Genomic DNA, 25,356 nt, shown 5'->3' on the forward strand with positions numbered 1-25,356 from the left:
AAATTTTAATTAGAGGAAAGGAGCCGAGGTAAAAAACGCATTACATTACAGGCTACAAAAGCAGTATCACACAAGGGAATTATAAGCGAATTAGTATTGAAGGCAGCAAGAGCACGAGCGGGAAATAACGAAGATAAAACGCATTTATAAAATTGCAAATTAAATTTTAAAACACTAAGAAGAAAAGAGCGCAGTTCTTCATGCATTGTTAAGATTTATTTCTAATGGTGCGGTCACCGGAAGCGTATAATTTATACTGCAAGATATTTATTGGACTCCTGACCATGCACCACTGCAGTGCACCGCTGTAGAAGGCTCATATATATATGTTAGTGGGCACATCGCAATAAATATAAAATAAATAAAAACTAGCAATATTATCTCACAAGGAAACTATGCAAGTGCCAGAGCTGTGATGACTACATCGCCTGGGCTACAGCATCAAAAATTTTCTTGTGATCTCTTTTTTTTTTTCTTAATGATCGCTGGATGACACCATCATTCGCTATCTTGGCGATATAACATGCCTTAACCAGTTTTCAAGTGTTCTGCGTCTTGCAAAATTAAGCAGGTAATTGAACAGCGAACAACAGGCTAAAGAAAAGTGCGGAACTTGTGTGAAATATCTTCTCTACCTTGCTAGCTTGTTAACACGCGAGCACCTCACGCTGAATTTTTATCGTGGAGAAACGAAATGAAATACGAGCAAGATAGTAATAAAAACTCCAAATCTTTTTTCTTCCACATACGGTGTGAAATAATAGGTGTAAAGTTAAAAGACAGCAGACTGGGTAAGGAAACTAACATGCGTTAATGACATCCAAGTGGAAATCAAGCAGCTTAAATGGGCTTGGGCAGGGCATGAAGTATGAAGGCAAGATAACCGATGGTGATTAAGGGTAATGGACTGGTTTCCAAGAGAAGGCAAGCGTAACAGGGAGTGGCAGAAAGCTAGGTGGGTGGATGAGATTAAAAAGTTTTTGGAGGTCACAGAGAGAGGACTACATAACAAAGAAGAATGCTCACACAAAAAGACGGGATCACTGTACTAGAAATATACTTCAATATAACTTGGTGCTGGGCTAGTTGGTCACTGTGGCGGCGATGAAAATATTCGTTGTATTACAGGTAGAGGGTGAGGCAGAGGAAGGTAGTGTCTTTAGTCCGGGATTCCATTGCCGTAAGCAGCTGCCCTTGCTCGTTCGATAAATTGAAGTAGATATTCTTCCAAGCTAGACAATGCCGCCTCCCACTCCTCCCGCGTTGGCTGAGTTATAATATCAATGACTTGGTTTTTTTTTTGCGTGTGTGTGTGTGGTCCGCTCTCTGTAGTCTTCCTAATAGTGCTACACCGATTTTTAAAAGGAACAGTGACAAACTATCTTAGCACCAAGTTCTACTGAAGTATATTTGTGGAGGTAAGGGGGTCGCGGCTGCCACAGAACAGTGTTAATTTCACTAATATTGGAGAGTCTTCCGTCCTGCACTGAGCTTCATCAGGCCGGTGGTGGTGGTGGTGATGGTGGTGGTGGTGGCGGTGATGATGATGATGATGATGATGATGATGATGATGATGATGATGATGATATATCTGATCTTAGTGGTCCTCAATATTTAGAGCAGTGTCAAGCAAACTGTATTCTTGATTTGTTATTTTTACTCCCCTATTCGCACTTCATTTGTCCTTGGCAGCGCATCGTGCCGACAGTCGGTTTTGTTTAGAGATAAGTGTATCTATACAATATCCACAGAGTAACGCCTCTAATAGCGTGCGCATTCGTGTCCGCGCACCGACCGTTAAGAAGCTCAGAAAATCCGGCGTCGCTGTAATCGACGGTGTCGTTGGCGGCCGTGACTGTGAGCAACAATATCGACGAAAAATCCCCAGAGAAGCAACCTAGGAGGCACATGGGCACCCTAGGTCACGTGACCTGCGGCGTCATTACAACCTGAGCACCGGATTGTGACCAAACTGACCACCGTGGCAGGTGGCAGTTAAATTATTGATTGGTCGCTCCGGAAGAGCAACCTGGGCCGCACATGGCCCACCGATGGCAGCACCTGCCATCGCAGGGCAGTGGCACGTCGCTTAACCGCTGCACTGCTGCGCCAAGAGTGGTTTGAGAACTCCCAGGCATCTGTGAACCTAAAGCGGAGAATGGCCCACCCTGCATATATGAGGGTTACTCATACGCTATCACGTCATACCCTTAAGGCGGAGCTTAAGTGTCTCCACCAATTTTTATGCCCTATGCACTGGAGCGTATCCTGCAAAGTTAAAACATCAGCGAATATTTGATCACCCGTCGACGCTAAACACTTTCATGTCTCGCGTAATTTCCACCCGTTCTGCCCGCAGACTGCACCTATTTACACGACGGCAAGTAAGAAAAAAGAGCCCTACTTAGCGCCCTGACATTACAGCAGCCCTGGAAGTCCTTTTCACGGAAAGTGCAGCTTTCTTTGTCGGCCAGCCTTTCCCGGTGATGTTGGCATTGTTAAACCTCTTCACATGTTAAGTGCACAATTATGTACAGCTTAGAAGTACGTCTTCGTACTGGCATGTACCCCCTTTTTCAGAAATTTATAGCTCAGTGGGTTCGCTTCTGAGCCACATCGTGTGGCTTGTAATGCCTCACTGATCAGAATATCCTGAGGGTAATCAGATTTTTGGTACTTCTTCCTTAAACGCGTACGACTTCCATGAATGCTACGGGAGCGCCATTACACTGCTTAGAAGCAAACTGTCCGGGTTCGAAACTTTTGACAAAGGCTGTATTGTATATACGCCTACTTTTGTCCCCCGAAATATTGTAACAGGTAGAGATATATATTTACAGAAGGGGATTAATATATACAGAAAGAGCAGAGGAGCCATAGAATAAGGGCCACCACCCGAATACACTTCGTCCTCCTCGTCCGCCACACACACATCTTGCTTCGTCATCATCTTTGTCCAAGCCTACGGCCGTAACATAATCCCCGTCGGCAGAAGCACCGTCCCGGTGCTAAGGAGAAGACGTATCAGGGGCGTGGTATGGCTTCAGCCGAGCCACGTGGACGACATCAGTCACAGGGCAGGTGGATGACGTCGCAGAAGATACAGGACTAATCTCGTACGTGACGGCGGTCACCTGTCGAATGACTTTGTAAGGGCCGTTGTATCGGGACAGCAGCTTTTCAGAGAGTCCAACGCGGCGAGAGGGACACTAGAGGAGGACAAGGGACCCCGGGAAGAAGTGGACGGGCCGATGTCGGTGGTCGTAAATGGCCTTCTTCTTGACTTAAGAGGCTTAGAGACGAGCGTGGTCAACTTGGCGTGCCATGGCGGCGCGTGTAATGGCCTCCTGGGCGTATTCCGTGGGCGTAGCGATGGTGGGCGATAACAATGTGTCCAAAGGCAAGTGAGGATGGCGGACAAACAGAAGATAAAAAGGAGAAAATCCTGAAGTGTCATGGCGGGAGGAATTATAAGCGAATGTGATATATGGCCAAACTTCATCCCAATAACGACGGTCCGGAGAGACGTACATAGATAACATGTCGGTGAGTGTTCGATTCAGGTGTTCGGTAAGGTCATTAGTCTGAAGATTGTCGGCTGTCGAGAGTTTGTGCTGATTTGGACAGAAACGAAGGATGTCGTCCACGACTTTCGAGAAGAAATAGCGGCCGCGGTCGGTGAGGAGTTGCCGTGGTGCACCATGGTGAAGGATGATGTCTTGCAGAAGAAAGTCCGCAACATCTGTAGCGCAGCTCGTCGGCAACGGACACGTGATGGCGTATCTTGTGGCTAGTCGGTGGCGACAGCAATCCACTTATTTCCAGATCGGGTTAGCGGAAAAGGGCTAAGAAGGTCGAGACCGACGCGGTAGAAGGGAGCGGGGGGTATGTCAATAGGCTGGTGGCGACCAGCAGGCAGCACAGACGGTTTTTTTTTTCGGCTTTGACACACGTCGCAGGCGGCGACATAGCGACGGACGGCACGATATAATCCTGAACAAAAGAAACGACGGCGGACGCGGTCGTATGTTCGAGACACACCGAGATGTCCGGCGGTTGGCAGGTCGTGAAGTTCAGACAAGACAGATGAGCGCAGGCGCTGAGGCACGACAAGCAGCAGGTCAGGCCCGTCAGGGTGGAAATTGCGCCGGTACAGAATGCCATCTTCAAGGACAAAAAGCCGCAGTGAGGGATCGGGGCGAGCAGCGGCGAGGCCTTCAATGATCGTGCGTAACGAAGGATCGCGTTTCTGTTCGGTAGCGACATGCAGCAAGTCGGAAATGGCGAAGAGAGAAGGTGCCTTGGCGTTTTCAGTTGAGTCAGGTGGGTCCACAGAGTGCCGAGATAAGCAGTCAGCGTTCTGATGGAGACGTCCCGACTTGTACACTACGTTGAACGAGTACTCCTGTAGTCTCAGGCCCCAATGACCAAGACGTCCAGTGTAGTCCTTGAGCGAAGAAAGCCAGCAAAGGGCGTGGTGGTCGGTCACGACGGTGAAAGGACGGTTGAAGAGGTAAGGGCGGAATTTAGCAACTGCCCAAACGAGAGCCAGGCGTTCAAGCTCAGTGATGGAGTAGTTGCGCTCGGCGGCCGGAAAAAGACGACTGGCGTATGCAATGACGCGTTCGTGGCTCTGATTGCGCCGGGCTAACACAGCACCGGTCCCGTGTCTACTGGCATCGGTGCGGACTTCAGTAGGGGCTGACGGGTCAAAATGGGCTAAAATAGGTGGTGTGGTCAGCAAGGTTATGAGCGTTGAAAAGGCTTCCACTTGGGCAGGGCCCCAGGTAAAAGGAACGTCGGTCTTCAGGAGATCGGTGAGGGGACGAGCGACAGCTGCGAAATTTCGTACAAAGCGGTGGAAGTATGAACAAAGGCCAATAAAGCTGTGGACATCTTTTGGAGACTGTGGAATAGGAAAATATTTGACAGCGAGAATTTCAATCGGGTGCGAGCGTATTCCCTGACGCATCGACGAGATGGCCGAGGATTGTGAGCTGGCGGCGGCTGAATTGACACTTTGAAGAGTTGAGCTGGAGTCCGGCGTAGAGAAAAAAGGCGTGGATCGCTGAAAGCCTTTCAAGATGAGTTTCAAAGAACGGCGAGAAGACTACAACATTGTTGAGGTAAAACAGACATGAAGACCATTTGAATCTTCGAAGGAGCGTGTCCATCATCGGCTAGAAAGTGGCCGGACCATTGCATAGACCGAACGGCATTACTTTAAATTGATACAGACCGTCGGGAGAAATCAAGGCCGTTTTTTCACGGCCCATATCGTCCCCAGAAATCTGCCAATATCCGGAACGAGGATTGATTGACGAGAAATAGGTGGTTCCATGAAGGCAGTCCAGGGTATCGTCTATACGGGGTAATGGATAGACATCTTTTTTGTAATTCGGTTGAGCTGGCGGTAATCGACGAAAAAGCGCCAGGTACCATTCTTTTTACTACGACTACAGGAGAGGCCCATAGACTTGACGAGGGCTCAATAATGTCCTTGCCGACCATCTTGTCGACTTCCTGTTGGATGACGGTCCGTTCAGCTCCGGAGACTCTGTACGGCCACTGATGAACAGGGAGGAGTCGCCTGTGTTAATTTTATGCTTAACAGCGGTTGTTCGGCATAATGGGTGGTCCTCTAAATCGAAGACGGCATGGAAAGAGTCCAAAACACGTCGAAGATTATGGGCTCGGGCAGGCGACAGGTCCGGAGCGATCATTTTCGAGCACTCGTCGGCTGGCCGGCTGCAGTGGGTGATAGGCGACGAGGAGAGGACGGAACGGACGTGGTAAGAGCTGAGCTGTGGCATTCGTATGTGGGGCTAAGGGTCGCTAGTGCAATACCTTGAGGAAGCGGCTGGACATAAGCGGCAGAGTTCAGAACAGGAAGGTACGTATGGTTCTTGAAAATGCTGACGACTGTGTGCAGAAGAGCAAGATCTTTGGCCAGGAGAACGTTCTTAATGGGAGAAATTATGTAGTCGCCATCAGGAACAGGAGGAACAGAGGACAAGGAAATGAAGGTCGCGGCTTCAGGTGCCATACGGACAAAATCAGCAGTACACAGGCGGTGGACAATGGGGTCAGCGGGTTTCAGCACAAGAGGTACGCCGAGCTGGACGAAATTTGAGGCGCAGTCGATGATGGCGGAATGGTCGGAAAGGAAGCCAACCCCGAGGATGAGGTCTTGAGGGCAATGGGCAAGGACAGTAAATAAAACGGCAGTATAGCGTCCCGCGAGCGACACACGGGCAGTGCACATGCCAACTACGGCAGATGTTCCGCCATTGGCCACACGGACAACGGCTGAGGGGGCAGGCGTGAGCACTTCGCGCAAGCGACGCTGAAGCATAGAAGACATCACTGACACCTGGGCTCCGGTAACGATCAGTGCAGTGACAAGCACACCATCCATGTGCACGTATATCAAGTTACGTCTGGTGCGGAACGTCAGAGGATTGTCGGGCCGGGTCGTGAGAGCAGCATCACCTCCAGACGCTGCAGCCATCAGTTTTCAGGGCATACGAGGAAGGGGACGATGGGCGGCGAGGTCGGGGCGATGGAGAGCGACGGTGTTGGGATGACGAATAGTGGTTGATAAGAGCGGTCTTGGCGACGGGGCTCGAGAAGTGCGGTTCAGTCGGCGAAGAAGAGCGACGTAAATAGACAGAGTTCGGATAGCGGTGATAGGTCGGCGTTAGAGGGCCGCGGCAGTGTCGAGAAATGTGTACAACCCCAGAATATTTAAAACAGATGGGTCTGTCATAGTATGTTCTCCATCTGGGTTGCGGCGGCGGCGTGAATAGTATGAAGGCCGGGGATTGAGGACCGGGGAAACGCGGCTGGCATCTTCGGAACTGATCGAGCACACTGGTTTCAGACCCACATTTGTGAATTCTTGCCGGACGACCGCTTGAATAAGGGAGACTGAAGTTGTCTGGTCGGGTGCCAGAGGCAGAAAAGCGGCAGATGACACCGCCTCCATTTCGCGACGTGCAATCCGCGTCAGGCTCTCAGATGTTGGCGGGGTGCAAGGTGCGGACGGGTCAACGCACGATGACGTTGCAGCTGTATTCGGCAGCCGCGTGAACTGGTGGGTGATGCGGCTGCTCTTCGCTTGTTCGAAGCGGTGGCCTTCCTGAATGATCCCATCAACCGTCGCACAGTTCTTATAAACGAGGAGGTTAAAAACGTCATCCGCAATGCATTTGAGGGCGTGACTCACCTTTCCACTCTCGGATATCGTGCCGTCGACTTTCAAGCACAGCGCTAACACATCCTGGATGTACGATACGTAAGACCCAGTGGATGTCTGCGAGCGGCAGGCGAGCTCGTTTTTAGCATCAAGCTGTCGGCCGATCGGCTTACCGAACAGGTCACGGAGCTCCTGCTTGCAGGTCTCCCTACTGGTGAGGTTGTTCTGATGGGTCTCGAACCACACCCGCGCCGTACCCTTCAGGTAGAAGATCATGTTGGCCAGCTTAAGGAGAGGATCCCAGCGGTTATGTGTGCTGACGTGCTCGTACATCGCAAGCCAGCCCTCCACGTCAACACCGTCTGTTCCGCAGAAAGTCCCGGGGTCGCGTGGGTGTGCAATGATGGCCGTAGGAGTGGCAGGTGCCGGTCCATCATCCACTTCGAGTGGCACAGTGGAACAACTTGAAAGAAGGAGTCCGCTGCGGAGTTCAGTCTTGGCGGCACCCGGCAGCTCCACCAAAAATATAACGAATAGAAATATATGTGTACAAAAGGGGATTAACATATACAGAAAGAGACAGCAGAGGAGCCAGAGAATAAGGGCATGCGGCCGAATACACTTAGTCCTCCTCCCCAACACGCACACAAGCACCATGCTTTGTCATCATCTTTGTCCAAGTCTAAGGCCATAATAATATTATCGCCTATTCTGGTTCTCGAGCGTCATCTGCATCTAGTAAATGATGTGTGACCTAGAGATTTTTGTAACGTTTATATGAGAAATCCTTCAACTTCAATGATGTACTTTTTAAACATTTTGACGGTCGTTGACGCTTTTGTATATGCTTCTACAGAATTAACAGTTGGTGCTTGTGCGTTGAAAATTTTTAGAAGTATCTTCGAGGCCTGCGTCGCCTATCTCGGCAGATTTCTTTTTTTTTTTCGCGGAAATGACAATCGGCGTTCATAAGGGTTTGATAGCTTCGAGATGTAAATTAATAACAGTGTTAACTAGAGAGAATCAAACTTAACTCATAACCATGTCGCGTATTCTGCTTTTCTTTTCTTTCTTACTGCCTTTTCCGTTTACAATTGGCATACTTGGAAAACTCGTCACGCAGAGTGTACAGAAACGGGCGCGGAAAGCTTGCGCTGAACGCTTGATAACATCATCTGACGAGCGAGTTTATCTCGTACGCTGACTGGACGGCACTGAAGTACGACACGGGTGAAGGCGATAAGGCACGCACAATGGTGCGTTCTCTCTTTCAGCCAGCGTTCGTGTCCTGCTTCCGGGCTACGCAGCGAGGTTGTGAATTGTAGGCCATTCTAGTATATCTTCTTTCTGCGCCCTTTTGGCTTCTTTCCTCTGATTATTACCTACGTTGTAATGCTTTTCATTGTTCAAGGTAAAAAGAAGGCGATGATCAATAGTGGTGTTTTATTTCTACCCACGATTGAGATACCACCCTGTCTTATTGCAAGCAACAAAAAGATGCAAATGGCCCAAAAAATTATTGTCGATTCATGTAGTTTGGCAAAATGCGAATAGGGGCTCTAGCACTCCTGTTTTCACTTCGGTTCCGGTGTTCAGACCTCGTTGTCATGGATGAAAGTTGTTCGGATAGCTACAGTGTGTTAATGCTCATATATGCTGAATTCGTCATTTTCTCATTCGCATTCATAGATCCCTGGGAGTCCTGACCCAACTCCTGGCGCAGTGGTGTTAGCGGTTAATCTATGCGCGTATGCCCTTCTATTATTTGCTTGCATTCGGTGGGACTTGGGTTAGGTGGGTTGTGTTGAGACCTAAGTTGCTCTCCCCGATAAACCTCTCGCGATTTGTATATATACGCACACTCATGAGCAGGCTGTCCACTACCCGGTGCGCAGGTGAATAGCATGCCACAGGGCACGCTTCCGACAAACAAACAAACAGACAACCACACATGGGCTAAATGCAGAAAATGCCCACTATAAGTGCTGACGAACTAAAAGCAGAAGGGGCTCTTTTAGCAAACCGGCACATCTTCGTGTTCTAAGCTGTAAATACTATCAGTCATAACCCGCTTAATTCGAACTTGTGAATAATTATAAATGGTTCTTCTCATCCCTCAACATCATTTGTATCAAGTAGATTTGGATGAGCGTCTTATTAATTAAAATTATGCCTGATTTGAGCTAATTTTGGGTCCCCTTCGAGATTCAATTATCTAATTCTGTTCCTATTTAAGTGCTTACGCACTATTCAGCGCTCTTCTTATCGTTCACACCAAAGAGGAGCAGCCTTTGACAGAAGCAGGAGCATCTGACAGTCAATAAGCGTGACTACGAACCTAGGTCAAAGAAAAAACAGGATAGCGGCGCTATAAAAAAAAATGCGTATTCTGATTACCGTTCGTCCTTCGGGGGCCATTCTTCAGTTCGGAGTCCTCAACATACTCCGCGTCGATGAGATTTTGCAGTATGTCAGGTTTTCGGAGCTGCGGGGATGGAAGATAAAAAGAGAGAAATAAAACAATGCAGCTTACACACCCGCTGCATCGTTGTCACTCTGGGCAGCATTACTTAAAAACTGCGCTACTGCCGATCCAAAGTATGCATACGTATCGTCAACAACTGGGTATTTGCTGCCGCCAGCAGTCAAGTTTGTTGACAGTAATAACACTCGTGCAGTACCTTAAGTTTTCTCGGAGCCGTCTTTTTTCATAATGTGTTTGGGTGTGGATTCAATGGCGCTTTGAAATATGCTAGCATAGGCAACGAGAACAGCACAGGCGCTGTTGCTGATGTCGTGATGAGTACATTTAATGCTCAGTAACGAGATCGCCGTAACTGATGAAAGTGGATGGGCCTTCCGTCCGGGGCATCATGGGGTCTTGCCGATGCCACGCATCGGTAGAGCAGGTTTATTTATCGTCTTTATTTGAGCTAAATGTTTCATTGTGACCTTCGTACTTATCCCAGCAGCAAGCTTCGTTGTAATGAAGTTTGGGAGTCAGCTCCAGGGGATTGAACGCTTGGTTCTCACTGCTGCTTTGTAATGCATTGCTTAAGATGCGAATGTTTATTTCCTGCTTTCAGTAACAATAATTGATGACAGGCGCTGTATCTGTAAAGTCGTTTAAAAGTTCTTTTTCTTTCACAAAGATGGCACCGCAGCGGTGGCCAAGTGGTTGAGCATCCGCCTCGCATGCGGGAGGTGCGGGGTTCGATCCCCAGTGCCGCGGGTACCCACCGGTGATACAATGAGTACAAGCTTTCCCCTGGTCTGGTGCTCGGCTTATTTAGGGTGAAATGCTTGGGAAATGGGTCTTCGACCCCACCTTGAGAATTTGAAAAATACCTTGTGCCATGGCGCTCTTTGGCCATAAAAATCCATCATCATCATCTTTCACAAAGACATCAAAAGTAAAATATTAATAAACAAAAGTAAATGAGGAAGGAATGCACAATTTACCGACGGGTCTTTTTTTCTCATCTCAATAATCTTGGTCGTCTCCTTGCCGAGATCTTCAAACGTAAACTCCCCCACTGAAGAAATGAACCAGTAGAACGGCTTCATCCATACTGTCAGCCTCGTTGTACTCTCTGCAAAGCAAGGATATTGATAAGGCTTACGCGAACAGGAAAGGCGCAGTAACTATGTCACTCACTGAGGACTCGCGAACCGCACAGCGAGAGAAGGAACAAAAGAAGGGCTGAAAACATCTGAAGAGTAGACCGCCATCGCGGAGGGCTCACGATTATTTTCAACCAGCTCGAGTTCTTTAAGAATTCTAAGCTCCGGCACTGAAAACCTTGGTTGAATGTTGCGAACTCCCAGTATTTCGACTTTAATGATCCCCTAATTCATCGCAAAACTCTAAAAAACTGGGAGATTTATTTTTAAAAATGGTGGCACGATAATTAAGTTTTTCTTCCGGCGAGATAACTTTTTAGCAAGGCGTTCTTTTATAAAAGAGCACGAAAGACATAATTACTATCTCAAAAAAGGCAAGCGTTGGACTAAAATAGCGTAACCCTGGCCAAAAGAATTTGGGAGTCGGCGGAAAACGGAAACGGAGTCGAATTAATGCCTAAAATTTCAAGGAAGCAATTAGGAGCGAAGCTAGAATGCTAACTACGAGGCGGAGAATATGGTTGTTTAAAAAAAACTACATGTATGGAATCACTGTGAATTCTATCAAGCTCTCGAAAATAGAAGGAAGAAACGTATTTGTGGAGTGGTTATTGCTAATAGTATCTACGTTTCTATGTTCTGTACTAATATCAATGCGCGATGGAAGTTCAGCTATTGAACGCTGCCGTGTAAAAAGGCAGCCTTGTGAAACGACCCCAAAGGACACAGGACGTGCTCACAGAAGAAGGATGCACTTCACACTCTGTTAGCTAATGTGTTAGTTCTTAGCGGTCGTCTTGAATTTTTTCTACTGACACCACTTTTACCTTTCTGTCTCTACTCTTTATATGTGCGGTAACAAAAGGGCATCTTTATGGCTTCTTAGAAAAAACATTTATCTATCTAACTAGTATAGTTGAGCACCCTATATTTATCTGGCGATCTCTTCTTTCGCTTCGGCATAGAGTAGCCTGATGCGTAACGTACGTGCGATCGCATGGAAGGCACCCTTCATGACGCCCCTGAACGTTTTTCTGGCAGTGTCAAAGAGAGGATGGTCGGGCTTTCCCTGAAAGCGCTCCTCGATGCCAAAGGCCCCTCGAGCCGTGTAGTCCAACGCCAGCTGCTCGTAGAAGGACAACATGTGCACTTCCTCGCCCGTGTCGGCGTACTTCTCTAGGGACTCCATGAAGATGTCAGCGTCTTCTTTGAGGCATGGAATAGTCTGTGTCGAGAAGAAAGCAGCACTGGCGGTCAGTGTTCAAAGCGGGCCACCCCTAACTGGTTTTCGGGCTTCATGGCGACTTTATATACCAGTACGAGTTTGTGGAACACGTGTTCTTCCAATTAAGACTTGCCTCAGTTTAAACTGGAGGAATTCTTCATTGCAGCGTCGGTCGGTCTGCGGGCTTTATGGGATGTACCTCGACGTATTTGGACGCTTCAAAGCGCGAACCAAACTGTGGGCAAAATAGGTATGTTGCAGGTAGCGTGGAGAGCAAATATATGCTTTTTTTTATTCTTTATGGGGGTTTAACGTCCCAAAGTGACTCAGGCTATAAGAGACGCCGTAGTGAAGGGCTCCGGAAATTTCGACCACCCGGGGTTCTTTAACGTGCACTGACATCGCACAGTACACGGGCCTCTAGAATTTCGCCTCCATCGAAATTCGACCGCCGTGGCCGGTATCGAACCCGCGTCTTTTGGGCCAGCAGCCGAGCGCCGTAACCACTCAGCCACCGCGGCGGCTGGAGAGAAACTATATGTGGTCCCGACTTCTAGTCGACACACAGTTCTTTTTCAAGACAAAGCAGTAATTGAACTGCTATAATATAACTGCCAGTCTCTTTTCGTGTAGGCACCTCGGGAGTGGGATGATCAACCGCCCGACTTCGTGCATAACGCAAACCGTAATCATATTCAGAACGCCATCGAAGTCATCGTCGTCTACTGGTGTCATGACCATCTCTCATGAAATACAATCGAGGAATAAGACGGGCCAGTTTGTTCATGACACATAAAATTAGTAGCCCTTTAGAAGGAACAATGTAAAAGAAGACAACGTTGTTGTCTGCGTACTTTACTCTCTCCCGTCTAGTGGGCTGCTAATTTTATGCTTCATAGAACGCGCCACACCCGGGGCCTTTCAAGAAATAATATATAAAATATTTCACTCTCTAGGAAAGAAAATGGCTGACAGGGCGCTTTAAGGAAACACCTATTGAGAAAAGCTTAATATGCCGTATTTTCTTACACATAGCTGCACGCGGTGCTTGAACATTGGCTACTGTTGTTTTACTTTAGTGCGTAAAGTAGTGTACGCCGCGTTTGAGTCGTGATAGGCGACACAAAAACAGCTTAAGAAATGAATACTTCCACAGAGAAATTTAGATTCTACGTTAATGGTGCAGCATTAACTGTACTTGCTGAAAATATGTAAATATTTTTTTTTTTTCATTCTGATTGCAAGTATGCAAAACAGGAAAGACTCATGTATCGCGCCAGCGCTCCAGCAGCTTACCATTTTTAATTTTGCGGTGCTCATGCTGTAAGCCACGGCGCCTCTTAGGCTTTTCCACTGAGCGCCTCTGGCGTGCAGCAAGGATTTTCCGATGACAGGGTGCATCTGGTCAGTCATCATCGTCAACTGCAATGCGAAACATGTGTTGTTTGTAAGCGATAAAATCAAAGATAACCACCTGGTGGCTTATCCTCACTCATTTTTCATTTAAATGTGGGAATCGGTTGAACGAAATTCACTGCACAATCCGTCTAGGTTAAATTGCTGTTCTCCTGCCATGTGAACAAGAATTTTTTTAAGAATTTACATTTCTGCACTCTTGTGCTGCATTTTATATTGCATTTGGTACTAGTATTTTTTATGTTTGATGCTGATTTCATCAGTATTGTATTTTTCTCTCGCTGCACGCTACAAAACGATTCATTCCGGCGAGTCCCATAATTTCATATATTTCCATATGAATGATATGGAGTCAGTGTGGAATGTATGGAGTCAGTATGAACATTATGGAAAGCGTAAGGGGACTTACGGACACCGTATGACATCATGCACATTTTATGGAAGTTATATATAAATTTTACATATACAAACAATGTATGGATGTCACTGTATATTTCCACATCATACCGACTCCATATTTCTATAATTCCATACAAGCGGCTTGTATGGGTCGTCTTAGTAGGGCAGACACTCAGTTTGCGTAGACACGCAAACTCAGTTTTTCTGTCTGTTATCTTAATCGTAAAAACCTCTGTGCTCACCACGTTCTATTAATGTTGCAACCACTTTTGTAATAACCGCTTTAGAGGTACCAGATGTGTTGTACTATGCAAACTCCTTTCTACACTTATACTTTCGCAAAATATTTGTGATTCTGGCCCAATAAAGTTAAAGTTCTTTTACTCATACAAGTGAGAGCAACGCTGAGTTAACTTATTTCACAGGATGTAATAGTGAAAATTAAGACACATATATATCGTGGTGTCGTACTTATGAAGAGGTAAATATATGGTGGAGTTTCTGACGCAAGTTTCGGGCTAAGTTTTTTTTATGTTAAACAGGTGAACTCACGTTTAAATGGCTTTCAATATTCCAGTGCAGCTTCTCTTATGCAATCCACATTTGCTATTCGTGTAGCCGGTGCGCAATGGCCTGACGCCCTCAACAAGAAAAAGGAAATTTTGCTACATGGCTTGGTGGCCCTGTAAAATAGTCGAAATAATCTGCGCGCTTGTGGCTCAGCGAAAACGAACAACTGTGTGACTACGTTGGCACAGTGAGACGACGTTTCGAAGCACGCAGTTTTTTTTCCTGCACCAACTATGCGGATTTTCAATAGCCGGCATATAATGAAAGTCGACTCAAAATCTGAGCTGTTGTTTTTTCGTCTGCGTTTTATGTACACGAGAACTAAACGCGAATCGATCTTAGGCGCAAGCGATGTCGAAATATCTGCCGTCCAGTGCCGCGAACGGTACACCAGTCATAAGTGTGTCACTGCCCGAATTCAGCTGTAGTATCTGTAGGCGACTGCTTTCCTATCCTACCGGTTGGAAACCAAGCGAGATCGTCTTCGTTTTTCTACTTCATCAATTTAAGTGTCAGCTGCTACAGGGGAGGTGTACGGGCATCGTCTTGTCCGCACGATACCTTCGCAGTATGCAGCGCAATGGTACCTGACAGGTCCGTATATACCCTGCCAGCAGTGGCCGTCTATAACGCGACTTTTGCGCTTGTATGACAGAAGTAAACACGTAAAAACTTAGGATAACAGCTTTTTCTGCCTTGAAGCTCGTTCATAGAAGTGATGTGATTCTTCTTTATATTGAATTTGCATGCGCACTCAGTTCTCAAGTAAACCTGTAAACAAGGCATATTTGTAAGAGCTCTGGTGGCGCCCTAAAGGCGTTGCCGACAGGACCGACCGTATGAACCGGTCAGTCTTCGATCGGTGCGCTAATATGAAGGCTTAGCGTCTGATAATGAAAATCCCTCGCACTGCTAGCATGCTGGGGTTTCTCATCGCAAAGAATCTCGTGATGTGCCTGCGTTTGCATGCGAATTTTATAAAGAAAATGAAATTTACGTGCTTATGTTCGGTCGTATGAACAAACATGGCACAATATTATACGCGGTAATTTCAGTGGAGAACACTCGTATCACTTTGAGAGATTCTTCGAGAGGAAATTTTCACCTCCATGTTTTATCTTTATCTTGTAAGAAACCGTGGCATAATGTGCCCGACAGGGAGGAGTAGGAACACGATATCAAAAATGTGACGACTGCTTAATTGAACATGTCTGATAGCACCTATGCTCTTAAGCATTCAGTGAATTAGACTCGCTCTGAAAAAAAAATGAAAAAAAGCAGTGCAGCGGTTTTTCTCTTTTTTTATTTTAGAGCGAGTACACCAACGCCGTGTACCCGAAAGCGCAATTGGATGGGACGTTTCTTTCCGTTCGTGACTTCCGCACAGTTGAAAGCTGATGAAGACGACCGGGTTGACCAAAGCCTCGTTATTTTCCCCGTCATTACACGCGTCACGTGACTAACTCTAGCGGCTTCACAGCAAACCGGCATTCGCACTGAAAAATTTTGAAAAGAAGGAGTCCAGCCATTCTCGTCGCCCTCTAGTGAAAACATATTGCGCGGAGAAAAGACGTCTAGCGTGACCAATCCTACGAAAAATCTTAAGCGCGTTTATTTTGCATCTGCCACCGCTGTTCATTAGCGAGTCATGGCGCTTAAGCAGAAAATGGTTGACCATCGAAAGGGTGTTTCTGTTTCTCTGTGCCAAATAGAAAAGAAAAAGATGGTAATTTCCAACTCTTCCGCCTCCCAAATGAGTTGCTAGCATGTTATCGAAGTGACATCGACATGCTAATGTGCGTTCTGCGTAGACAGCACCATTTGGAAAGTAGCGACGACTCACTTACCCCACGGTCGGTGAAGTTATGGAAATTCCGCACGTACACGTATTCTATGAAGTCAAGGTCACTGAGCACGACGAAAGGCGCATCGCCATTAAAGAACCTGCAGGAGTAAGGATGCGAAACACATGAGGGGAGGGAACGTTGGTCAAGGGTATATTGCCCTGAACTGGGCTGAGACAACCTAGGAACTGGGGTATTTGAGACGCTCGGTTTGAGCCTGGTTAAACCGCTAAGTCGTTAGGACTGCTTCTAAGGAACAATAATGTGTATAATGATCGGCAACGACATTAGACAGTGAGCGGAGACTTTACTGTCTCACATCAGAAGTGCTGGTTAAAAAGCATTTTGTGGCCTAGGTGCTGTTTGCTTGTGAGAACCTGTGAGGTGATTTGACGGCAACAAAGTTACGTTTAACGCTGACACTATGCTGGGTGACCTTTTCGCGTGCTTGGCAATGGTAAAGGTCTCTGCGCAAACTGTACGGCGCGAAAACCACGTATAACAGTTGCATGTGAGTCCTTAGATTCTTACAGAATTATAGCGCCAGTAAAGAAGACTCATTAATATTTTCCGTCCGAATCAGTTACCTGTTTACAGTTGTCACTCGCAGCATCAACATTACCCTAAGCCACTTTCACACAAATACGTAACCGTTGTGAAGCCGTTTTACAAATAAAGTGAACACCAGTTGAATAGAGTCATCATTCTCAGAGCTAGCGCCCATCACCCTACTCCACGAGAGACAGTTTTAACAGCTGATATAAACTGCCCCTTTTTTCTGTCTGTTTTTTGTAGCAGCCTTTATAGATTTGTCTTACAAAGTATTTTTTTTCTTACAGTCAAGGGTATTGGTATGGTTGTCTCTTGCAACACAACGCCGACCTGGTGGAAGGTTTGACAACGTCTTTAATTAGTGGCCTTGTTTAATACAATAATAGAAAACCATAAGTTATTTGCAAAAATGTTCCCTCAAACAGCGTGAACGAAGGTAAGTGCACAAAAACAAGATGAGCTGACGTAGGCACCTTACCCGAACACGCTGCCATATTTTTCGATCCACTTTCCGAGGACCTTGTATTTTTCCTGTTAATAGAAAAAGTATCAGGGCTGCGATCAATAGGTATTGGCACTTTATAATTTGCTCTAATAGTGTAAGAACAATAACTCAATTGTTCTCAATTGTACTCATTGAACTCAATTGAACTCAATAACTCATCACTGTACTCTTTTTTTTTTCAGCTTTATTGCCTACATGCTGCAGTTCTGTCGTGCTGCAGTGTAATGTGAGGCAGAAATGAACTCTGTTGCGTTCCACCTTACCATGGAGTGGTATTCCCGAAGGTTCCCCCATATCAAATTTGGTTCCGGTCCAGGTATGCCGATCTTCTTGAAGTAATTGAAATGATTGCGCCGCCATCTGCAATTTCAACAAAGGATGCAAATTTCAGCTCCTGTAGGTGCTATGTTTATGCCCTACTGATAGTGTACAGAAAATTATGACTTTAGGAGCCTCTGTACAGTTTTTACAGGCCATTTTAAAGCACGTCAATTTTCCCTAGGAGACGAGTAAAACTGCTGTACACTCTGATAAGTAAAAGAGTGCTAGAAACTTCTTCGGGTAGAATAAATTTTTGTCCCCTATTTCACTCCTTTTTTTAAGAATCGCTGCACTCCTTTTTTAAGTGCACATACTTCTGAAGTAGTCAGTGTTCTACTATTTAAGATAAAAACTAGAGCCGAGCGAGGAATCGCACCTCCGAACTTTCGCTTGGCAGCCATGCGCGCAAGCTCTTTTATATGCCTGAAGAGACATATGACAAAAAACAGTATGCCCAAAAAAGAGGCGTGCCAACCTCATTTATTACACTAAACGACTCAAACCATTTTCAGAGCTGTCAAATCATTAAAGAGGCTGAACTATTCGAATTGTTCTCGTTGTGCTCTGTAAACCTCCCGCACGCATCTCGCGCATCCGGTGAAGTTTTCACACAGAGAACGAATATTTACATCGGCATGCATAGCTTCATTCTTTTCTTCCACAGGCTAAGTAAACTCAGCACTATAATCATATCCTGTTGAAGCCCGCCATCGTTTAGAACCGGAGGGCAGCGAATGCTATGAAGAGTTATTGGTAGGTATTTTTTATGCGTTGCGTATTGCAATCACTCAGTTCAGCCCTTGGGCGCGGCCGGGCAGCCACCATTGACCTTTAGCGCAACCACGTGACGTGACGTCACGACAGCCGGAGGAAAAGCTGGGCCCCAACTGGCGCGGTCGCGCGCGGCCGCTGCCACCACCTGACTCCCGATCCTCCCGCTAGAGGCGCTGCGCTATGATTGACGTCACGGCATATGTATAAAAGAGCTGCGCTCCTTTGCGCGCCCCTGCGCGCGCGTTCTTCCTTCTTCTTCTGAAACTCTACCTATCCTTCTCTCTATCTGCACGCCGGCAGTGGTGGTGGTGTTTTAACACCAGTCACAGGCCCGTGCATTTTCCTTTCCTCTTCCCCTTTCATCCACTTACTACTACTAATGGAGAGGAGAGGAGAGCGCGCGCGCCCCTGCGCGCGCGTTCTTCCTTCTTCTTCTGAAACCCTACCTATCCTTCTCTCTATCTGCACGCCGGCAGTGGTTGTGGTGTTTTAACACCAGTCACAGGCCCGTGCATTTTCCTTTCCTCTTCCCCTTTCATCCACTTACTACTACTACTACTAATCGCCGGGACAGTCTTATACCCCTGTCACACGGGCACTCTAAAGGCACTTTGAACTAATGCTCCTTTACGCTCCCAAAGGAGCACTACTTCAAGGGAGTTCGTCCGTGCTACACGGTCGCGGAACGACCTTCGCAAGAAGTTTTTAGCGCCCTCATCGGCGAAAAGCGTTATTAAAATTGCAAACCTCACTGCACATGTAAATACAGAAATGTCACATTTTTTTTAGTAAATTAGTTTTATAACCGTATTATGTTAAAGCAACGCAATTTTAACTGCAATAATGACATGATTTTCTAAGTACAGAGCATAACATCACAGTGCTGGCCACACTGAGGCCAACTCGCTCAGTCTGGCTGCAGGTTCATCGCCACTCATTTTGTCGACGCACACACACAAAAAAAACAAGCACGAAACTGTATAAAAAAAAGAGCAGTGCAGTCTCGACGTGCGATAATCGTGGACGAGCAGTGGCGACCTGAGTCTAGTGGCGACAGCACCGCAGATGTGACGAGCCGTCGCTACTCGCTGCAAACAAACAACATGGCCGACATGGCAGCATATTTACCGTGGATACCGTGACGCTCGTATATCTGGAACGAGAGTATAGCGTGGTGAGACTGCGACAAAACAAATTATCTTATATTTTAAAACACCACTAATCTTATGAAGTGAATTTATAAATTAAAAATTGAACGTTTCTTTTCTTAATTTATTTATGCTGTTAACTCGCTGGGAGAGAGAGTACTCCCTTGAAGCCTCAAAGGACGAACTCGAGCTGCCTTGTTTCGAAGCTCCTTTGAGCTAGGTGTCCTTTGGAGCGTCCGTGTGGCAGCGTGCGTTCGTCCTTAGAGTAATGGAGCACTAGTTCAAAGTACCTTTACAGTGTCCGTGTGACAGGGGTATTATACCCCTGTCACACGGGACTTCTTCTCGGCCTTTGCCGTAAAGTTGTCTTATTGCACTAAAGGAGGAAAACCGAAAAGGAGCAGCGACGCTGCTACACGGCAAATCCAAAGGAGCTAGAACGCGGCCTCCGTGAATGCCAAAAGTCACCGCTGTGTGTGAAGCGGCGCTAGTAACATTACGAAATTAAAGCAGACGGTAGCACTTCAGCCAAGAGTGCTTTCGTTTATGTTGGAAAAAGTAGCTATCACGATAATAAACGAGCGTTCTGACGGTGAGAAACGAATATTTTGAAACAAAGTTTCTTTTTTTTTTTTTTCATCGTTCTCGGTCCGACCACGGTAGGCGCACTTTTCCGTTCGGCTCCTCGTTGTGTTCGAGAAGCGTGCTTCGTTGCTTGTGTCTTTGTGCACACAAGCAAACTCAAAACACGCACTCAACAAAGAGCAAACGAAGAAAAAACAGCAAAGCGAGATGCGCAAGCACGTGTGTGTCGATGCGGCTGCTGAAAAGCGTTCAAGTCCTTTCTTAGCAGTGTGAATGTCTTTAATCATAGCCTCCTCTACGGTTAAGTGCACTGTAACGCGAAATTAACCATTAAATAAGATAAATTAGATATTTTTTACGGTTTCAAAACTAAAAATTGCGTCAATTTTTTATTCTTTGAGCTCGCTAGCTGGCGCTGCCGTCTGGGTTGCTCCTTTAAGCAACTTTAAGGCCGCTGACGGCCGCCTTTATTGCTACGGACCTTTATCACAAAGGTCTCGACGCTTTGCCGTGTAGATGCGCGTCACGCGCCTTTGGGACAAAGGACCTTACTTTCTAAGGCCTTACAAGTGCCCGTGTGACAGGGGTATACCCCTGTCACGGGCATTTCGAGGGCCCTCGAACCGATAGTCTATCGACTCAAAGGCGATCGAGCGCTGCTACACGGGCAGTTTCAATGGCGATCGAGTCAATAGCCTATCGAGTCAACGGAGCAGCATGGAACTCCATCGAGATATGCAACGCATTCTTGGCTTAACCAAGCTAAGCCTGGCCATTTTTTTAAGCGCGTTGGAGGATTTCCCACTGAAAAAAAATTGTCCCAGCTGCCATAAATATATGTTCTACGGTATGCAGTTTTTTGCATAAAATGCAATCGGTTGATTAGCTGATGGCTGTTACTTTTCGCGTCCAGCCATGTTTTTGCTTTGAGCTTATTTGTGTTGAGCCTGAACAAAAAGAAAGGTATTTTATGCAGCATGTTGCAGGCATTGTTTTTAGCCGTTTGAGAACATCTTTTCCAGAGCCTCTGTAGTATGCGCACCTTTTTGATTACCTTTTTTATCTTATTTTTTCCACCGGATTGATTTACATTGTTGATGTAAACCCACCGTTTTCGTTCCACGGTTTTAGTTTTCTTAGTTTGGAACAGCCATATTTTCTGTTAAGCTACTGCAGCGCAGCCACTAGTTGACAGTTTTGTAAATGGGCTTGCATACTGTACGTAAGTGCATCTAATAAATGCCACATCTCGACGGCCACTGAGACGAACTTCGTTGCTTTTAAATAAATACATCCACATACGCATGTGCACTTCCAGTCTGACGTGTTTTTCCTGCATGCATTTTGAGAACTCCAGTGATTTAACTGATTAGAAATTATCAGATCGCTGCGGCGTTAGTTTGTACACATCGGTAAACGCTGAAACGCTCTAGGAATAGCTGCACACCACAGAAAATTTTAATGGGAAACAATTTCATGGCGTACAGTATGTTTAAGGTTTGCCTTTCTTGAACTCAGATTACTGATCTCGTGTTAAGTAAATGTATTAAAAAGTCAGTGTAGCTTAACCGACGCTCACGCCGAGCATTTAGGCCACAATACCACTGCAAAATTAAATAATTAAAGCGATTTTTACCGGCGATTTATGAAGGTTTACGGCAGTATAGTTAAGGTGTTTTCTTTGAGCCAAAGCGTCTGTCCTTTTTGCAGTGTTTTTCCTTGGAAGGGCGCTGTTTTAACACAGATGAACGTAGCTAGAGTGGCACCTCCGAATACTGTGGAATCTTTTACTTTGCGATGGAGCTGTAATTGTTTCGCAGAATCTGCGACACCTAGTAGACAGTCCTTGACTTATGTACGCAAGCGCATGACTTCACTGATTGATACTTATTAGAACATTTGCTGATGTAGATCACTTTCTTTCTACCGGTCCACGGAAGATCTCTTTATTTACATTTCGCGGAATCATCGAAATGTTTTTCCAGAGATGTAGGCCATGGGTGACCATAAAAACTCCAGCATTTATTGCAAAACCAAATATGATTTCCTTTCGTCGACCCTTTTGCCCATCACATATATAAGTCTCACTGAGAACAAAAAAGGTCATGGGATCTCAATTAGCGTTCTCATCGAAACACACCCATATTATTACAACGCAAAAAAATCGCAGCTAAAAATACACATTAACAAAAATTGCAGTGCAAGCAGCAAAGATTCGCCATAATATAAATTGCAAGGAGCGTGAAAAACAAAAAGTGGAAAAATCAGAACATTGAATACGCACAATCACAGCTGGATGGACAAGCATAACGCATGTCAAGCGTTGATAGTAAAACATAGCGTCAGATGTTTCAGACAGTGTCCACAGGCAGTGGATTCGAATGGACAATTCTTAGAAAAAATGTTTATACAGGATAGTTTTCGCAGTCAATTCCTTATTTTTAGCTTATTTCTACGCTGATAAGATGCACGATATCTTTCCAAGAGGTATTCTGACCTACAGTGCTCGTATTGTGAAAATTTTATGAAAAACGTTTAGGCGCCGGCAACACCCCTGTTTTGATACTGTGGGAAAACCTCAGCTCGTTTTCAATTAAGTGACGATGCTATGTCTCAAAAGCTGTCCAAGATAAAGCGTTCTGCTCGGCTCTGTATACGCTCCAAGCTGTCTTTAAACTTTTCCTCACTAGCGTTTCATGTCACGCATGCATATTTTTGGTCTGACGTATGTGACGTATTGTCATTTCAGCGTTGTCCTGCGTACTTCTGCTTGTGAACGCGTTCCTTTTGCTGGTTTTCTACGTACCATGCGCCAACTGTCCCAATAAGCTACGCTTCTTCGAGTAATTTCTTAGCGCCTGGAGGAAATAAGAAAAATATTGGAGCAAACACTTGCGCCTTGAGAGTACGACGCAATAGCGTAATGGGTTAACTAATGCCCATATATGCAGAATTGGTCATTCCCGACTCTACATTGGGAGTCCTCATACCACACTTGGCGCAGCTGTGCAGAGGTTATGCAATGCGCCCCTGCCCTGCTATGGCAGGTGCTTCCACTGGTGGGGCTTGTGCGACTCATGTTGCTTTCCCCAGTGACCAATCATTAATTTTAGTGCCACCTGCCACTTTGGCCAGTTTGCTCACGATCCGGTGGCCAGGTTGTGATGACGCCACAAGGTCACGTGACCCACCTTGTTGCCTCTCTGGAGATTTTTCACTCACAAGACTGCCGATGACGACGCCCGATTTTCTGCACAACGGGAACCTTAACGCTATGGGATTAATATTTGGAGATAAAAACATTTATGTACATTTTGCTTTTACGGCAACAACTAAGATTGTTCGTAGCATGGGCGCTTAGATGCTTATCCCCTTTCACGTGTGTAAGGGCCTTAATGTTGAGTCTGTAACAATGATACAAATAGTATGTGCACAGTTGTGCATTTTTCAAGTCATTACAAAACTTCAAGGAGTGCTTATGAGACCACTACATTCACCTCATAATAAACTAATGTCTGTCTTATGTTATTTTGTGATTTCTTCCGAAAAATAATTATGTCATTAACAGTGCAACAAAATTGAAACATGCTTCCCGCCGCCGAAAGGTCGCAGCATTCATTGCCTTGGAAAACATGGGAACTTGGAATAACAAAACTCGCTTCTTGCATTTGACTCTCACCTCCATCTTAGATAAGGCGCTTAAAAAGCTTGGCTTCTCCGAATCTCATGTTACGAGAAGAAACCGTCGTGATTCACAGAGGGCACGATGATGAAGCATAGCTACCGATAATCTCAACAGATACGCTTTAGTCATAGTCCGCGTACTATATTTCTTTCATGTTATTCTTGAGTCAATAGTTTCTTTTTTTTACTACTGTCTTCATTATTAACTATCACCTCGGGTTGCAGGACCGCTTTCTTGCTAACTGACGATTTTGTTCCTTTTTACGAGCACCCATACCATATGCCACTCGTTAGTTTGCATACATAACTCCACTCACCTCCAGTGCCTACAGGAACGACACTAGTGTAAAGGATCACTTTGTTCTCAAAATGCTGCCAGGACAGACAACAACGGCTATATATTTTTTTTCTTTTCGGAAAGCACGGGGACTTATTTGCCCGGCGCACGAGTTCCTCAATTCCATGTCACGGCGCACAGCTGTCTGCTTACCGTGCGCAGGAACTAGTATCCTCAATGTGCACACCACGTCAGCTCACAAAACTTCTTAAAGTTTATTTCATTTAGGGATTATGTTGTGAGAGCAAAACAAACAAGAACAAAGAATCAGTCATTTACCCACCGGTATCCAGTACAAAACGACGCTTACCATGTGTACAGCCATTGAATCTAAGAATCAACACATAAGCGTATTTCGTTGAATGCCGCTTTCTAAGTTAAATAACGCTACGTTTAATAAAGGCACATAAGAAAACACTGCCAGTGTCGTCTGTTGCCTAGACACGCGCTGTGGAAAAATACAGTGGTTTCAAACAAGCGTCACCTGACCGCTGTCCGACCTCTCCACCTTTCCTTTCATTAAATTACTTTCTCTCTCTCTCTCTCTCTCTCTCTCTCTCTCTCTCTCTCTCTCTCTCTCTCTCTCTCTCTCTCTCTCTCTAATAGTGCATATGTTATGTAGGACAAATGCACAGGCAAGTAAAGGAGAATGAATGTCAGCAAGTCGACCGATTGGTTACCGAAGGTGAACCAGCGAGGTTTGCAAAAAGCCTGCAACATTGTTTTCCAGGTTTAATATGCATGAAAAACATTTTACTGTGACTTTAGCTGAAATTGTAAGCAGCGGCTTCAGATTAAACCACGCAGGACAAAATGACAAAGGCAGAACAAATTACTGACGTTTGTCCTCATCTATTGGCTATGGCATACTAGGGAAAAAAAGGCTGCTTGCACCAAAAATGTAGGTTTTAATGTAGAATCCAGAGAAGGCCACAAAAGCAACTACAGGCATCGCCGCTCCAGACCATTTAAACGTCCATTATTTTCCATTTGCGGATGCTGTTGGCTAGGTATCACTGCTATACACCTCCAGCGAGCGATCAAGATTGCATTATTCTTAGGGCTTAATGTCATCAACATCCCGAGTTCGAATCGAGTGGCAGAGAAAAATATTACTGTTTCCAATCTTAATATCTCGGCAATAAATACATATTTTGCTGTCGAAGAAACGTCA

At 45.8% G+C, this 25,356-nt stretch overlaps 1 protein-coding gene across 1 annotated transcript in view; it reads right to left on the reverse strand.

Annotated features, from left to right (window-relative positions):
* The window catches only part of LOC144128773 (cytochrome P450 3A14-like), a 35,329-nt gene that overhangs the window by 9,111 nt on the left and 862 nt on the right, over positions 1-25,356 (reverse strand). The window contains exons 2-8 of the mRNA XM_077662448.1: positions 17,597-17,693; positions 17,307-17,359; positions 16,280-16,376; positions 13,344-13,469; positions 11,810-12,047; positions 10,661-10,791; positions 9,596-9,683 (exon numbers count right to left, since the gene is read on the reverse strand). Of these exons, the coding sequence (XP_077518574.1) occupies positions 9,596-9,683; positions 10,661-10,791; positions 11,810-12,047; positions 13,344-13,469; positions 16,280-16,376; positions 17,307-17,359; positions 17,597-17,693 (830 nt within the window). The remainder of the gene's footprint in view (positions 1-9,595; positions 9,684-10,660; positions 10,792-11,809; positions 12,048-13,343; positions 13,470-16,279; positions 16,377-17,306; positions 17,360-17,596; positions 17,694-25,356) is intronic.

The sequence above is a fragment of the Amblyomma americanum genome, chromosome 4, assembly GCF_052857255.1.
Source record: "Amblyomma americanum isolate KBUSLIRL-KWMA chromosome 4, ASM5285725v1, whole genome shotgun sequence".
Classification (NCBI taxonomy): domain Eukaryota; kingdom Metazoa; phylum Arthropoda; class Arachnida; order Ixodida; family Ixodidae; genus Amblyomma; species Amblyomma americanum.